The 16,171-nt window shown below is 35.4% G+C and overlaps 1 protein-coding gene across 2 annotated transcripts in view; it reads right to left on the reverse strand.

The window, feature by feature from the left end:
- The window catches only part of DCAF17 (DDB1 and CUL4 associated factor 17), a 38,681-nt gene that overhangs the window by 15,008 nt on the left and 7,502 nt on the right, over positions 1-16,171 (reverse strand). For both annotated transcript variants that reach the window (XM_081095667.1, XM_081095668.1), the window contains exons 3-10: positions 15,702-15,792; positions 12,171-12,307; positions 10,753-10,831; positions 9,861-9,950; positions 6,550-6,654; positions 6,151-6,256; positions 3,742-3,884; positions 336-445 (exon numbers count right to left, since the gene is read on the reverse strand). In XM_081095667.1, coding sequence (XP_080951793.1) covers positions 336-445; positions 3,742-3,884; positions 6,151-6,256; positions 6,550-6,654; positions 9,861-9,950; positions 10,753-10,831; positions 12,171-12,307; positions 15,702-15,792 — 861 coding nt within the window. The remainder of the gene's footprint in view (positions 1-335; positions 446-3,741; positions 3,885-6,150; positions 6,257-6,549; positions 6,655-9,860; positions 9,951-10,752; positions 10,832-12,170; positions 12,308-15,701; positions 15,793-16,171) is intronic.

Below are 16,171 nucleotides of genomic sequence, written 5' to 3' on the forward strand. Positions count from 1 at the left end.
CCTATGGTAAGGCTGTTATTTAGAACAAAGAAAAATCATCTTTGTTCTCATTAATCCTGGAGAACTAAGACCTGATGAGGATGAGCCAATCTGCCATCTTCTTTACTTTTATATCATCCATCTAAGAACTTACTCAAAGATAATATTTATAAACAGTAATGATGAGGCTGAGGGAATAGTCAGGTTTTCCAGATGTCAGTCTCTGAGGAAGTACTCTATAGGCAGCTAATTATTTCCATAATTTGCTCAGTAGTTAGCTAGTACAAAACTAAAGATCCCAGTAAATGCTACCAAAAGCTACTTTTAATTTTGAAATAACTAATGAAAATACTCACTTGACCTGATTTGGGCCAACATGTATTATTCTTCCAGAAGCATCAGGATGAAAATAGATCCAGTCAGATTCTAGAGAACAACATTCCATTTCTTGGATCCCATTTTTAGCCTGAAGTTGGGAAAAAATATTGAGACTAAAGATTAAAAGACAGGAATTTTTTTTTCCTTTCAAATCTAAGAGCAGTGACAGATCAGTAAGTCAAAGGTACAGGGAAGAGAAAATATTAACCAGTTGAACTGGGATGTGTATAAGGGCTGAATTAGGACACTCAAACTTGAGAAATCTAAAACATTTATATTCAGGAATCTCATAGATTTACCCTGTACCAAATATTATACCTCATAAAAAATCTCTTAGTTACCGTATCTCAGGCTCACCCAATTTGTGTCAGCATTAGATGCTTTATATTCCTTATTTCATTTGATCTTACAACATTCAAAGCATATTTTGTTATCTCCACTTTATGGGTGAGAAAACAAAGAGTATAAATCATTTTCTCAATGTTTAGCATCTACTAAACAGCAGATTTGACTCCAAAGTCCATGGACTTTCCATCCGATAACCTTGCCATAATTATGCTCATGCGGTCCCCTCCCTTCCCCCTCCCTAACAAACCGTCACTCAGAAGAGTGGATACATGAAAATAAACACGTAACCAAACCTAAAATCTCAGGTCATATGATCTCCTTGGATAAGCCAGATATTAAACTTCAATGCTGAGGAAATGGTCTAATACTGCTTAGCCTTTAAGACCGTGGAGACATTTATTTCACAGCAATCTATTTAGACATTAAAATCACCTCCATGATATGTTATCACATATGCACATATATGTGTTTTGCTTTATACACAGGAGCACTGGGAACCATTATCAGCATGAATACTAGTACATTAACTTCACTAGCTTTATCTAAGTCACTTAAATTCTTTAATTTCTCCAATTTAAAATAAAATAATACCATCTTTCCTATTTGACACTCATGAAAGTTTGTGAAATATTAGTGAATTTATTCTAGTAGCATATATTGACAGCATGCTATGTTTTAGGTGTCACACTAGGTGTTTGTACTTGACATGACGTGAACATACAGTAATCCTTGCCATCAAGAAGCCCATAATCAAGAGGGGAGGCAGAGAATAATAAGGCAGCGTAAAAAAAACAAAGTGCTCAAGCATTCAACCCAGGTGAGCAGAATTTCAGGAAGAAAAAAAGCTTAAACTGAAACTCCCAGGATGAGCAAAAAATGACTAGCAAGAAGAGAGCAAATTCAAAAGCACCGAAGTATTCACCTACCTAGCGTGTATGTGCATGAACACCAGAACCAAAATTAAATTAAGGAAAACAGTGTCCAGCCATGAGACAGGAGCAGGAGGCTGGGGCTATGTCACAAGTGCTTTACATGCCATGCTTTTCTAAAAATTTGAATTTAACACATTTTATGTATCAAGTTAGAGAATGAGTTTTAATTTTCCAGAATTTAATAAATATCCTCATAGGAATGATGATATTATTACATTTTATAAGAATATCAATGCAATTAAGCATCTTGGATGCAACCACTGAAATTAATGTGTCTATGATGGCATTAGCGCCAGATGCTCCTTCAATATAAAATATGTACATACTATACATATCTTTCTTTAGGAGATTATTCTCTTTATTATAATATCTATAACACACAAAAGAAACATCATCCCTCTGTATTAAGCACTATGCAGTATTACAAACTTTGTAGTGTTTATTTGTTCAAATGCTAGATTTCATTTAGTTATTTATTTGTTTCAAATGCTAGATTTTAAAGCACAGTTTAACAGAAGGCTCTGACACATGTACTGAATTCTTCAGTTTGGAGGCATATGTGCTTTGGGATTATCTACTCTTCCGACTGACAGGTGGAAGGTAATGGGCATATGCATCATTATGTCACTGCAATAAAGCTGTCTAGCAAAAGGATTGAAACTTCTCCTGGATTTGGCAATTATTTATGAATATATTAAAATACAGATTTGACTAAAATCTGTATTTTAATATATAATCTTAATCAATTATTACAGAAGGAGAGCCCATGCCAGACATGCTTAATATGGATATTAAAAGCCACTTTACACACACGAAAGAATATGTATTATCAGTTCTTATGTAAGAAGAGTATGTACTAAATATCCACAATGTGAACTGTGTAAGGTTAGGCTGGAAGAAAAAGTTAAGTAAAAAAGAGATACGCGATGTCCTGTCAGCTGAAGGATGTCCTCTGCTTGGGAGGTGAACAATCAAACCAGACTTGTCATGGCAGGAAACAGCCCCTCCAGAGTGCATGGCGAGAGAGGCTATCACTGGGCGGGGCCAAACAGGAGCTGTTATGTGAGGTACGTAAATGAGAAACAGAGGGACCATAATCCTGCAAAAAGAAAACCAGAAGACACTGTACACAGCGTTCCCTGCTGGCCACAACAACAAGGGAAATAGATAAATGAACCCAAGACTGTGCTGATCTTCAGCATGGTAAAAGGTGACCTGTACTCTAAAAGCTTCTGGGTCCAACAGCAACTGAGCAAGATCCTGAAAGACATGGGTGGAATAAGCTGAGTCTGCCTCAGAAAAAGTTCATTTGATTTATCAAGAGGTTCCAGAAATAAACAAAACTAAACCAGAAATGCAAAACAAATATGGAATGTACACTCATTCTTTTGCACTTACCTCAATCACTGTACTTAACAGACAGCATCTAATTTATCTACATATTTGTGTGTTTTTTTGAGAGTGTAAGCAACTTGAGGGAAGGAAATGTGTCCCAGCCATATCTGGCACACAGTTGGCCCTCAATGATATTTTTAATTGATAAATCAATGCCTAAAATCACTTTTTAAATGAAGAAAAATAGATTTAATGGATAGAAATTTCTTTTGTCTTACCATGTACCATTTCTTCCTATTTTGCCATAAATAATTTAAGAGTAGCCTTGAAAGGTCAAACTGTTTCATGGCTTACATTGTGAACACTAGAATTTTACCTGGTTCTGTTCTGGAAAGCAACAAACCATGAAAAAGCAGAACCAACAACACATTACACCAGCAATTTCAGAGGCAGCCTGAACATATTTCATTGATTCCCACCATGAAGCTTTCAGAGATGATTTGCATGGGTTCTCCTGCTGGGAGACTGGTAAGAAAAAACACCTAAGTAATCTCTGGTACCCTAAGAATTTTCAAATGTTAATGTTTTTAAATTCCAGGTAGGACACACAAGCTTTTGCTGTATTCTTTGTAATCCTCAGTACTACACATTATTCACAAATTAATACAAACAAAAAGTAACCCAGGAACGTGAACTTATTAGAGAAGCAGAGAAAAAAGAATTTCTGATACAAATTTACTACTAAAAGGTCTGATCACTCATGATTTACCAAGGAGTTGTCTTTAAGGGCACAAATATGGAAAACTCCCTTCTGTTTCTTCTTATTAGGTGTGATGATGTAGTGCCAAGGGTGGCCTCCAATCTGAAAGGCATTCTCCAGGGAGGACACCTCAAAGAGCGGTGGTAGCGTGTCTGTAGACATGGGCAAAAGGAATTTATTAGCTTTCTCGGTTCTGGTAGCTTTGGAACATTCATTAACTGAGTTCAACCTTCCTTTGCATGCATCATCTATGAGTTTCCATTAATGAAAAATCACTGTGTTCAAGAAAATAAAAAACAATCAGGAAACAGGCTTATTGCTAAGAAAAGAGAAAGCTGGTAGAAAACAAATGTTAGGCTATGAGTCAACCTTCTAGACATCTGTTTTCGGGGTAAGTGTGACCTGTAGTTGAGTGGAGATAAAAGTGGGCTGAAGGTGCTTATGAGGGAAAAATGACAAAGTACAGCCAATAAAAGCAGCTGACATTTACTACGACGCATCTGCCGTGTACGAGACTGGGTTAGATACTATGTCCAACTCTCACAACAATCCTGCAAGATAATTAGGTCTAATAATTCCTTCACTGTGCGGAAGACATCTTCCATAATCTAGACTAACAGGTTAAACTGACCAAACTTTACAAGAGCAGTCCTGCTTAGGATTTCCAGTGTGGAAGTGATATTAGTCACAGTGAATGTAAGCAGTTAGGATAGGCCCCGTCACAATGGAAGCTTTATTAAAGAGTAGCCAGTACTACTATATTATTATTAGACAAGTTAACTTTAAGGGAGTTTAGGTACATCTAGTCAGTCACTGGCTTTTGGAGATTGACATCATATGAGAAATAAAAGCATACCTCGTTTTATTGCGTGTTCCTTTATGGTGCTACATAGGTGCTGCATTTTTTATAAACTGAAGGCAAGAACCTCCACCAGCAAAAGATTCTGACTCACTTTATTGTGATACTTGCTTTGATATGGTGGTCTGCAACTGAACTCACAATATCTCTGAGGTATGCCTGTGCTTGCTTTATTGTGATGGTCTAGAACTGAACTCACAGTATCTCTCAGGGATGCCCATATCTGTTGGTGTTTCTTAGTCGTCTTTGATGACAATTAATTTTAGGTAGAGGTAACGGATTTACTCTTAGAGAAATACATAAGCGGAAGGCACGGCATCTTTAGAAGATCAGAATTCCTTTTGGGCAGCCTGTGAAGCACCACATGGTCTGTTTGAACAAGTGGCTCATCTATGATTCCTTTGTTTAGCCTTTTACTTGAGAGTTTAATCTTTGGTTTATGAGGCCACCACTGTCAGTAAAGAGGCTTATCATGTTATTATAGAAATGTGTGCTTTATTAGGCCTCTTCATAAGCACAATTAACTACTATACATAGGTGACAGTTATCGCCATACGGGAGAACTATCAGTGTTTAATTTTTCTCTATTTCATTTAATTTCATTTTCTATTTATTCTGTAGTAAAAATAAACTGCTTTGCCTGGCCGATGTGGCTCAGTGGTTAAGCATCAACCTATGAACCAAGAGGTCAGGGTTTGATTCTCGGTCAGGGCACATGTCTGGGTTGCAGGTTCAATCCCCAGTGTGGGACGTGCAGGAGACAGCTGATCAATGATTCTCTCTCACCATTGATGTTTCTGTCTTTCTCTCCCTTTCCCTTCCTCTCTGAAATCAATATATATATATATATATATATATATATATATATATATAATTTTTAAGTTTACTCATATGATTTTAATATCTCTTTCCAAATATTAAATCACATCCTTGTATTTCCAAGATGAACTCTGGTCAGTCATGGTTTATTTCTTTTAACATACACTGCTGAATCTGAGTAATAGTTAATTTCTTTTTTATTAAACTGCTGAATTTGATAAGCTGGTTAAATAGAGAACATTTTTATTATATTTATAGAATTTAATATAATTTTATTTTTTGTGCTTTCTCAACCATTAAGTATACTAGGGGGTTCTCTCTGTGTCTAAGCTCTATATTCAGATAGAATGGCAATTATATTTTCCCTGGAAAATACCTTTCTTAGAAGTAGGTAAAATTGTAGAATTGCAAAATAGTAAGTAAAGTGGGGGCAAAGATAGTAACATTTGCTGCAACTCATCATTTTGCAGATAAGGAAATCCAGACTAGAGAGGTTAAGTGACTTGCCAAAGGTCACTGATCTCTGGCCAAGCAAGGCTCAGCATCTCCAAGCCTTCAGTTCAATGAATGAATGATAGATTTTTCTTGACATGTATTCAATAGCAAGGAGCATGCTGTATAAGAGTAAAATGAGTTGAGTTTGTAATTAAATTATACGAAAAACATTTGGGTGATTACAATTAATAATTTACACGACTACTTATTTTTAAAGGTGAAAAAATATTATATAGTAGCCATACCTGTGAGTTTAATATTACAAGGAATGCCAAAAGGAGCCTCTCCCACAGTTCCAGCAGTCCCACCCCATCTGCATGCACACCCTAAGTCAAGTTTCTGTTGCATGAACTAAAAACAAAACAAAACAAAAATGGTGTCTTTAGCACCTACTTATTGCTGTCTGGAGAGAGAAAAATTCAAATTCACATGTATATGACAGAAAATGTCTTTATTTGTTCAGGGCTTTTATGTTTATCTTCCCACCCCTCTATTAAAGGTTATTTTATCTTTCTGCATTTCCTGAATTTTTGTAGAGTAGAAATTTACACAAGTGTCTTACTTTAAAAGCATCTCATTAAAAACACCATACTTCAGTTCAAACCTCAAGTTAATTATAATAGGCAAATTCCAGTTTTCTCTACCTGTTCAGTGATGGCTTGGAAGCTATAGAGTCTGACCAGTCCTGAGCCGTACATCACAATCAGTATTCCATGAGATAAGGTAGCATCAGTAACGTTCCCGAAAATCTGAGGGGAAAGGTAGATATCACCTGAGAAAAGACCAGAAGTCCAATCCTCTGAGTGTTCACAGTGGTTTATGCATTTGCTTAATATTCAGGCTACCACTGCAATACTGCTGCCTCACATCGTAAGATAATTATAACTTAGAAACTTGAAATTAAGGTGTTAGTAGGGTGAGTGGTAAGCCACTGGAATCTCACACTGAAGCACTAATGGGAGATGCAGTAGCATTCATCTGCTTCATCCATTTGCTTCAGTTTTGTCAATATCTTTTTTTTTTTATTAGTTAAGGTATTACAAATGTGTCCTCATCCCCCCCATTAACCCCCAACCTCCCCCCCACACACAAACTCATGCTCCCATCCCCCTGTTGTCCATGTCCATTGGTTTGGCGTATATACATGTATACAAGTCCTTCGGTTGATCTCTTCCCCTTACCCCCGCCCTCCCCTACTTTCCTTCTGGGGATTGATAGCCGATCGCTGTTTCTCAGTCTTTGGGTCTGTCCCTGTTCATCAGTCTATGTTGTTCTCTATAATCCACAAATGAGTGAGATCATGTGGTATTTATCTTTCTCTGACTGGCTTATTTCACTTAGCATAATGCTCTCCAGTTCCATCCATGCTGTTGCAAAAGGCAAGAGTTCCTTTTTTTTTTTTTTACCGCAGCATAGTATTCCATTGTGTATATGTACCACAGTTTTCTAATCCACTCATCTGCTGATGGGCACTTAGGCTGTTTCCAAATCTTAGCTATGGTGAATTGTGCTGCTATGAACATAGGGGTGCATATATCCTTTCTGATTGGCGTTTCTGGTTTCTTGGGATATATTCCTAGTAGTGAGATCACTGGGTCAAATGGGAGTTCCATTTTTAGTCTTCTGAGGTAGCTCCATACTGTTCTCCACATTGTCAATATCTTTTAATGACAAATTGTATTCCTCATGGATATGGCTTTACATGAATCCATCTAATTCTAAATAAATATTTACTCTACCATGCATAGCCTGCCAGGGACCTGTTCTTTGTGCTAAAATGATATTTATAAAGAGACTTAATTTTTTTTAGCTAATTGGAGGGGGAGAGATTGGATCTAAAAAGTAATTCTAATAAGAAACAGCCAGCTCCAGATCTTTATCATTACCTTGTCCTTTAAATCTTTGATAGTGTTTAATTTTTTAGTCATGTAAAAACCAAACAAGTTAAAGACTAACCACCTATTATTAATTAATAATAATTAATTAATTATTATTAATCTAATAATTCAAGTAAGACTTTGGTTCATTACTCCCTTTCTGTTTCTGTGCAGTGGACTTGGTCATGATTCTCCATAGAAGTTCTGATGAAGAACTTGATCCTATGCTTATTTTAATATTTAACAAAAGCCAACATAGACAAATATTTAGAGCAATAAAAGAATAGAAATTAAGTGAAATGGGTTTCTATTTCTACTCAAGACAAGTTACTTAGTAAAGATTTACTACCCCAATAAATAGCTTAAAGTACATTCCAGTCTGGACCGTGGGTAGCCTGATCATGCATGATAAGTGAAAGATATACTTCAATTCCAAGTCAGCATATTGAAACCATATTCCTCAAATGATAATCTTAGCCATATGAGAATAAATAGAAACAATTTATGACTTCATTACATGTTCATTCCTCCTGTAGGCTGTAATTAGAATAGACAATTATTCTACAAGCACAAGGAGGACAATTAGGTTCATGAGTTGTGTGTTTTGGTTATCTCTTAGAAGGTAAATTATAGTTTGCTTTGATCTTGACTAGCTCATGACTTTTTTTTCACTGACCCTGGGTCCCCACTATGTTTGCGTAATACAAACATAGTTTCAGTTATTGAGTGCTATAATAAAATAGCCACTCTACCTTAAAATTTGGTTTGTAATTTGGAGTCAAATTTAGTTTAAAATTCCAGTTCCTCCATTTATTGCCTGCTTAACTTTCTACTTGAATACATTATGTTATAATGTCATAAAATGCTCAAAGTGCCTGATACAAAACAATTAATAAATAACTATTATTCTTCAGCCTTTATGCAATTTAGTATATTATACTTATATAATATAAACTTGTAAAAAAATACATTCATCTTGTTTGCTAATGAATACTAGTGGACTGTCAAGATCTGTTCTCTATAATACTTTAGGTGCTTAATTAGAGACTAGTAGAAAAGGCCCTAGCTGGTTTGGCTCAGTAGCTAGAGCATCGGCCTGTGGACTGAAGGGTCCTGGGTTCAGTTCCAGTCAAGGGCATGTACCTCGCTTGCAGGTTCAATCCCCGGCCCTGGTTGGAGCACAGGAGGCAACCAATGGATGTGTCTCTCTCACATCAATGATTCTCTCTCTCTGTCTCTCCCTTTCCCTTCCACTCTCTCTAATAATCAATGGAAAAAAATATCCTCGGGTGAGGATTAACAACAACAAAAAGACTAGTAGAATAGACCAACAAATAACTATTCACTTAGAATAAGTAACAATTTTTTAAAAGAAAATGGGAGGCTATTGATTCTTTTACTCAAAGGAAATTTGTCCTTCTTTCCTCCCATATAACCACCCACAAACCAATAAGAATGGCAATAACAATAAAACATAAAACTTAATGAGTTGAAAATTTACATATTTAATTATAAGACTTGTTTATATATCATAAGTTTTAGATCTGTACTTTGCAATTAAAATGAGGCATTTTGGGAAGCTATTGGTCCTTTTAGTCAAAGGAAATTTGTCCTTCTTTCCTCCCATATAACCACCCACAAACCAATAAGAATGGCAATAACAATAAAACATAAAACTTAATGAGTTGGAAATGCACATATTTAATTATAAGACTTGTTTATATATCATAAGTTTTAGATCTATAGTTTGCAATTAAAATGAGGCTTTTTGTTACAGCTTTTCACCTTTATTTAATGGTAATTTTAACAAACTTGGGAATAGTCCTCTGGAAAAATACCTTACTCATTTAATAATTTTATAAAATAGTGGTTTCTTAATGACCACTATTCAACACTATCCCCATGAGAGACACAAAAGCATGCAGAAAGGTGAAGGAAAGATTAGGCTCTCTTCCCATGTTAAACGTTCTCATATATTTTGAAATAAAATAAATGAGGTCAGCAAGCTTTTTACAGTCAGGGGAACATTTCTAATCACACCTACTAAACAAATAATTAAATCAGAAATGAGCGCTTACCTTTTTGTTGATCTCCAGAATCCCTATGAGTGAAAAAGGTAGAACATGGAACACTGCAAGGTACAGCAAAACAGGCTGTGGAAGGCCTGCCTAAAAGGAAAGACTGAAATTACAGGCAGCTCTCAAGGGTATTTCAGAAGCACTGTTTCCTGAGCTGAGAACATCCAACTGTCCTAGCATGCAGTTATAGATGGTTTCACGAATGGAAAACACCCATCTGTCTACACTAGAGTTATTTAAACAGAGATTCACACATGTTCAAAATATGTCCATTAAAATGTTCACCCTTCAGTCACACATATGCACATATACACAAAACTTATAAAAGTAAATATAAAATTAAACATTTCTTAGCAACAAAATATAGTTTATATTCTATACAAAAACATTTTATATACTGTAAAACAAAACACATATTACATATTATATAATATATCCCTATATTATATTATAAATTATATGTATATGTTTATATAAATTAAATTAATACATTATATTTTAATGTAATATTAACAATTAATATTGTAAATTGGAATTCAAACAATTGAAAGACACATGGTTATCATGGTTATAGCATTTAAAAGCAGTGTTACTCTGACATATCTACCATAATGAAATGAGAAAAGAGTATCGACAATAAAAGCTTGAGTGATTTCTCTGCTTGAAGAGGATGGCTTCCTTACTTTGAAGAACAAGATCCAGTCAATTTCTTTCTACCATGGAATGTAAAATAGTCCATACTAGCCCACAGTGGTTTAAAGGGAATTTCTGAAATTTGTGGTAAACAACTTGTATAGCATGGTTCAGAAAACAAAGATCATTAGTTCTTTTATGACAAATCCGTATGGGAAAAAAAAATTCTTCACTTTATGGAATGTTTAAAGATGTCTACCTGCCGGGTCAATGCTGAGCCTTTGTTCTGAGCTGACTTGACTGCAATGACTTCCTGAGGAGTGTCCCAGCTCAAGTATCTTTTAAAAGAATGAAGCAAAGTTTATTCATTTGGGGGTGGGAGGAGGCTTCCTTATACTTAAATCAAAATATAATATATATTTTATGTCAAATTTTTAAAAAATGTTTTATTGATTTTTATTTTATTTTTTAAAATATATTTAGAGAGGAAGGGAAAGGGAGAGAGAGAGAGAAACATCAATGATGAGAGAGAATCATTGATCGGCTGCCTCCTGCACACCCCACACTGGGGATCAAGCCTGCAACCTGAGCATGTGCCCTGACAGGGAATTGAACCGTGACCCCCTGATTCATAGGTCGACGTTCAACCACTGAGCCATGCTGTCTGGGCTGTTTTTATTGATTTTTAGAAAGAGAGGAAGGGAGTGGGATATATAGAGAGAAATATCAATGAGAGAAACATCATCGATCAGCTGCCTCCTGCACTCCCCGCCCCCCTTACTGGGGATTAAGCCTGCAACCCAGGCATGTGCCCTGACTGGGAACCGAACTGGTGACCTCTTGGTTCATGGGTTGACCCACTGATCCACACCAGCCAGTCATATGTCAAGTTTTTTAAATTATTTAAATTATAAAAGCAAAGCAATTTATTTTAAAAACAAATAAATAGCTAAAAGAATTCCCTCCCAATCCTTATATGAAAATATTTTTATAAAATATATAACTTTAATCCTTCTGAGTTTTGATAAAAATTGTTTGATCTAACAGTATTCAAACTTAGAAAACAAATAACCATTTTATATAAAGTATAAAAAATATTACTTTCATGTTTTGAATGCACATACTTCAAAATTTACATCTAGTTTATAAAACTAGTTGTTAAAATAACAGTTCTTAGATTGTACTAGATGGGTAATTTAACTGAAACAGACTAGCCTTCGGGAAAATCTACCATAAAGTGCATCTTACATATAGAATACTATTTGTAGACTAGAGGCCCGTTGCATGAAACTTGTGCAAGGGGCTCGGCCCTGCAGCAGCACCGGCTTCCTACAGAAGGTCATCAGGAAGGTCGTCTGGTCTAATTAGCATATTACGCTTTTATTATTATAGATGGAAAACAAGACTTTTTTAAAGTTTATCTGCCAACTACTACAGGTTAGCTACTGATAAGGATACAAAAAAACATTATAAAGGGTCTTTATCCACAGAACTTCAAATTTAGTCATGAGGAGAGAAAAAAGAATAGATTTATAAATTGAGATCCAGATATGCAATGGAAAACTAAAACACACACACGTGTGCGTGCAACACACACAAAACTTGCTTTCAGTTTCCTGGGCCACAAGTCTCAAATTTTTATAATAAAATCGAGAATAATAAAGTCACAAATAATACCTGAATTTGCAATACGAAGCAAGATATATTTTCTCAAGGACTCTCCCCGTACTTGCTGATATACGAAGTAGCCAGTTATGGGCTGTCAGTGCTATGAGTGAGGATTTATAATCTGATGGATTGGGCAGCATTTCCCCCTAAAAAAATGAGATGGAAAAGTAAAACTACTTGGCCATGAACAATCTGCAGTACTCAATGCCCAAAGAAAATAGCTAAGCACTAAAGAAATAGTCAAATAAGTATATCAAAGAAATAATAGTAAATGCTCAAATACACAAAGAATTAAGACAAGGAAAAATTAGGTTGTGGGTAATTGTTTCCTTTTCTTTTTTTATTTTTTTGTGGGGTTTTCTTAAAATCACATTTATTGGGGTGACATTGGTTAATAAAATTACATAGGTTTCAAGAATACAGTTTGTGGGTAATTATTTTCATCATTAACTTATTAAGTGAGTCTATTCATATAAGCACTAAAACAGTACGTGAAATAACGTATGACTTATTATTATTTATCATTAAGTATTCAACAAATGTTCACCAATCATTACAATAGTAGTGGGAGTATTACTAATGCTGCTGCTGTGATAAGGACGATAACAACAATAAGTTCTTAAGACCATGGAGAATAGCATAGCAATTAAGAGTCATCATTAGAATAGATATTTCTAAGACTTGTTTTCCTTTTGACAGAAGTCAAAAGGGCAAATTATCCCATTATTCACTGTGGCTCCATTCTAGCTCAGGATGAAAAGTTATAATCCAGAATCAAGGCAGCCCAATGAGAACAGAAGACGGACCTGGTTTAAAGATAACCTACGTCACCAAGGAATTACACCCCCGAAAGGAAGAGGATAGCTGCCTGGTGCACCTGACGCTGCAGAGCTACCACCAGGTGGAAGTCTAAGACAGGAAGACAAAGAAAGCAAAAGGTTCTATTTGATTTGTGGAATAAAAAGGAAGTTCTAAGAGGAGAGTTACAAATAAGGAAGTTAAAATTAATCTAGTATTTGCTTAGGCAGTAAGTGAACAGAAAAAAATGATGGCGTAGTTATTTTATACATGCTCTCAAAAGTTTGTCTTCCCTTTCAAATGTTAGAAAAAGAAATAAGAGATACTTTTAAAATCAATTTTTTATTATATGGTGTGTTATAGAAGTATCATCTAATGGAGATTTTAAAGTTTTTAAAAATGTAGTATTTAGCCGAACCGGTGTGGCTCAGTGGATAGAGCATCGGCCTGTGAACTCAAGGGTCCCAGGTTCGATTCCGGCCAAGGGCATGTACCTTGGTTGCGGGCACATCCCCACTGGGGGGCGTGCAGAAGGCAGCTGATCGATGTTCCTCTCTCATCGATGTTTCTAACTCTCTATCCTTCTCCCTTCTTCTCTATAAAAAATCAATATATTTTTTAAAAAATGTAGTACTTATACCTTGCCTATTAAAAAAAAAAAGAATATGAAGGAGTATATATAATAGGTTTGAGCTATTTTCCTAAACCAAAAGTTATATTCCACACATCGTCTCAGAAAAGAATGGTGCTTATTTAAATATAGTTTCGCATCAGTATGTTAAAAACAATGCAATACGTTTCTTAATTTTTCTTAATGGAAAATCTTCACTTTAAACGAGAACAAAATGTTTAACAAGAAGTGACGCTAGGAATTAAGTTACCTGAAACTCTATTTTTACAGGACTGCTCTAAATTTTTAGGTGCTTTGTACTAGTGTCTTCAAAACTTTTCTCAATTAAGAAATTTGTCCTCATCCTCCCTGCACCAATGAAAATGGATGCAAAAGGCTTTCTATGTTGGGGCACAGCAGTTATTTTTAGGTTTCAATAGGGAGTTGGGGAAGAAAACATAGATTTAAAGCTTTCTGATTTTTAAAATGGAGCCTTCTGGGAACAGAAAAAATGTGTCCAGGAAAAAAGAAAGCTGTAGCTACAGACAACTACAATTCTATGTAAAAACAGTGTATTGTTTTGTTTTTTAAGTAATTTTAATGGGCCCTAACTGGTTTGGCTCAGTGGATAGAGCGTCAGCCTGTGGACTGAAGGGTCCCAGGTTCAATTCCACTCAAGGGCACATACATTGGTTGCAAGCTCCTTCCGGCCTAGGCCTGGTCGGGGTGCATGCAGGAGGCAACCAATCAATGTGTTTCTCTCACATCCATATTTCTCCGTCTTTTCCTCTCTCTCCCACTCTCCCTAAAAATCAATGGAAAAATATCCTCAGGTGAGGATTAACAAAAAGAAAAAAAAAAAAAGAAATATACCTAAAAAAAGAAGTTTTATGATCAAGAGTTTGAAAAAATAGCTTGATAGTCACTATGTACATTAGTACTATTATAAGTATTATTACTAGTAAAGGCTCTGAGAAGTAATTCTATAAATTTGTTTAACCTTTTAAACTCAGAATACCCAAACTTGTCTACAACCAACCCATTTCCTCCAAACTCCTTTAGCAACTATAAGATATTAACATCTAATGAAAATAGTATTTTGAAAAATACACACTAGGGCAATGCTGGTCTAATGGAATAAGCTTATATTATTACTAGAGGCCCAGTGTAAGAATTCATGCACTGGTGGGGTCCTGCTGGACCACCCCAATCAGAGTGCGTGTGTGTGGGGGTGATTGGGGGTGGGGCTTGCTGGGGATTAGGGGGGAGAGGTTGCAGGCAGTTAGCCAATCGGCATCAGGGCTGGCCAGGGGGCAGGGACACGAGAGGTTGGCAGGCTGCCCCGCCCCCAATTGGGGTGGGGGGACTGATTGGGGGCGGGGCCAGCTGGAGGGGAGTTGGGGGAGAGAGGCCTTGGGCAGATGGCCAGCCAGCCCCACCCCCTGGTCCAACTCCCAGTGGAGGAAACAAATTGCATATTAGCCTTTTATTATATAGGATTATTATTATTATTGATTTTAGAGCAAGAGAGGAAGGGAGAGATAGAGAAATACCAATCTGTTGTTCAACTTACTTATGCATTTATTGGTTTATTCTTGTATATGCTCTGACCCAGGATCGAAACTTCAACCTTGGTGTATCGGAATGATGCTCTAACCAACTGAACTACTTGGCCAGGGCCTCATTGTTTTTTATTTTTATCTTATGATTTTCCTAACAAGATTCCTGGAGGAAACTCATAAGAACCCCCTTTCAAACAGTCATGTAACGTAACTATTACCCATACCATGTAACATAACCTGTAACAAAATATTTTGTTTCAGTATAGTAAGTAAAATGATTTCTTAAACACTAAGAATAACCACAAACTAGTTTTTATTTCTTATGGAACTTTTAATGAGGTCATAATTTTTTTTAATTTTCAAGATTTACAAATAGTATCAAATTTAAAAAATATATTTTTAATATTATTTCATGAGGAAAAATAATAATCAAAAGGTAAGTTCTCTTAATTCCTTTCAAGATTCAGGAATCACTATAATATTTGTTTTATTCCCTTGTATAATATATTAATAATAATCAGTTCTAGGCTAAAATTGCTTTAAAAACAAATGCCTAAAAACAAATCTTACCACTGGGCATTCCCATAATAAAGCATCCTCTATTTTTTCTGATTTGGAGCATTTTGGCATTTCATAAAGTTTTCTTGGCTCTGATGCAACACTGGGAAAAAAGAAAAATAAATGATTAATGATAACTCATCTTAGTAACTGAGACAGTGTTTGCTCAGGTTTGAGTAATTTTTTTTTTCTATTCAGAGATTTAGACTACCAAAATGCAACTTACTAGTTTGCTTTCCTCTTCTTAATTATATGTTAATATTTTTTCTGATTATAAAATTCATAATACATAGTCATAGAAAAAAATCTTTAAAAAATAATAAAATTTAAATAGATTTATACTGTAAAAATATAAAAAATAACCAATATTAACATTTTGGTTCATTTCCCTCTACTTTTTCTTTACATACATTTACCTATCTGCAGGTTATTTCCCAAAATAGAATCATGAACATTTACTATGAATATCTTGGTTGAATTCT

This window comes from Myotis nattereri (assembly GCF_964212035.1).
Source record: "Myotis nattereri genome assembly, chromosome: 7".
Classification (NCBI taxonomy): domain Eukaryota; kingdom Metazoa; phylum Chordata; class Mammalia; order Chiroptera; family Vespertilionidae; genus Myotis; species Myotis nattereri.